The 1,409-nt window shown below is 54.1% G+C and overlaps 1 protein-coding gene across 2 annotated transcripts in view; it reads right to left on the bottom strand.

The window, feature by feature from the left end:
• BRAP (BRCA1 associated protein) overlaps positions 1 to 1,094 on the bottom strand; it is a 13,049-nt gene extending 11,955 nt beyond the window's left edge. The window contains exons 1-2 of one of the 2 annotated variants that reach the window (XM_014308256.2): positions 897 to 1,094; positions 18 to 207 (exon numbers count right to left, since the gene is read on the bottom strand). In XM_014308256.2, the coding sequence (XP_014163731.1) occupies positions 18 to 207; positions 897 to 1,081 (375 nt within the window). In that variant the 5' untranslated portion in view covers positions 1,082 to 1,094. Of the gene's footprint in view, positions 1 to 17; positions 231 to 896 lie in introns of both variants that reach the window. The other variant, XM_031059515.1, reaches the window with a different exon arrangement.
• Positions 1,095 to 1,409: the final 315 nt, after the last annotated feature.

Consider the following 1,409-nt stretch of genomic DNA (forward strand, 5'->3'; position numbering starts at 1 on the left):
TGCTGGAGGCACCTTACCTGGGAGCTGAACTTGATGAGCACCATGTACTGGTTTGGGGTGGAGTCCCTGATGATCTTCATGTGCTCAATCACCTCGTAGAAGGAGGCCACAAACTTCATGAGGTCGTGGCTGGTCATGGTGGCGGGGACAGTGAGGATGCAGAGCATGGCACTGCGCCTCACGTCCTCCTTCAGGGACGTCATCTTGCTGGGGACACAGCAGGGACACAGCTGGGGACACACAGCCACAGCAGCTCTGCTGTCAGACTCTAACCCTCTTTTGTCATCAGGAGTGACCACAAACAGGCATCCTTCAGCCAAGGATGAACCTGGGAGCTCCAGGAACAGTGGGATTGTTTGACACCTGTTTTTCTATAAAAACAGCTGAATTTGGCAAGCCCCAGATGTTCAGCACCATTCCTAGAACAACTGAGCAACTTTGGTTACTATTGCCAGTGCCCATCTGCTCTCCTTTCTTTCAGGAAGGCCTTGAAATGGGAGTTCCCACACAATTACAGGGGAGTGGTGTGGAATTGGAACCCCTGGAATACAGGATGAGACCTCCATAAATAAACATTTCCCCTGGTTCACACAGCTCCCAGGCCTGTCACCAAGACTCCTGAAATCACCATTTAATTGTGGGATGCCTTGGAAAGCTGCTTTCAAATATCTTTTTTTTTTTTTGTTTTGAATCTGTGTTTGTGTTACACTCTCACAAGCCCTCAACACCCCCAGTGTCACCCACAGCCCCAAGCTCCACCATTAGCACCAGTCACTCTCTGCATTCCCAGGAAGGAGTCACCCTTCCTGTTTGTCCCCAGTCAGGAGCCACAGCCCCAGGGTGGCCAACTCACTCTCCCCTTCCCACCTGAGCAGCCGTGAATGAGCAATTCTTACTTTGTTTTGTACAGGTGCATAATTCCATGGACGATTTCCACCGAGGGGTTCCCGCTGAAGAAGGAGATCTGGTCTGGGAGCTGCTTGGAAGGAGAGTCTGGAGCAGCCTCACACTCCTGGCTTTGATCCTCCTGTTTGGTTTTGTCCTCAGCTGATGCAGCCTCCGAGGATTTTCCCCCCTCCATGGCAGCTTCTGCTTCATCTTTCACAGAGGCAAAGTTTCCCCTTTACTGAGGGGAAGGGACCACCAGGATCACCCAGGGCAGCACAGACACCCCAACAATCCCAGCTTGGGAGCTTTGTCCAAGCTCTCCTGGAGCTCTGGCAGCCTCGGGGCCGTGCCCAGCACCCTCTGGGGAGAACCTTTCCCTGATCTGCACCCTAAACCCCCCTGACACAGCCCCAGCGGGTCCTGTCCCTGTCCCAGAGCTCGGGCAGGAAGCTCAGGAGAAAAGGCGCGGATTGGGATGAGCTCAGTGGGAGGGAATCACCAGCTCTGCCCCCGCGTCCCCG

The sequence above is a fragment of the Geospiza fortis genome, unplaced genomic scaffold, assembly GCF_000277835.1.
Source record: "Geospiza fortis unplaced genomic scaffold, GeoFor_1.0 scaffold145, whole genome shotgun sequence".
Classification (NCBI taxonomy): Eukaryota; Metazoa; Chordata; class Aves; order Passeriformes; family Thraupidae; genus Geospiza; species Geospiza fortis.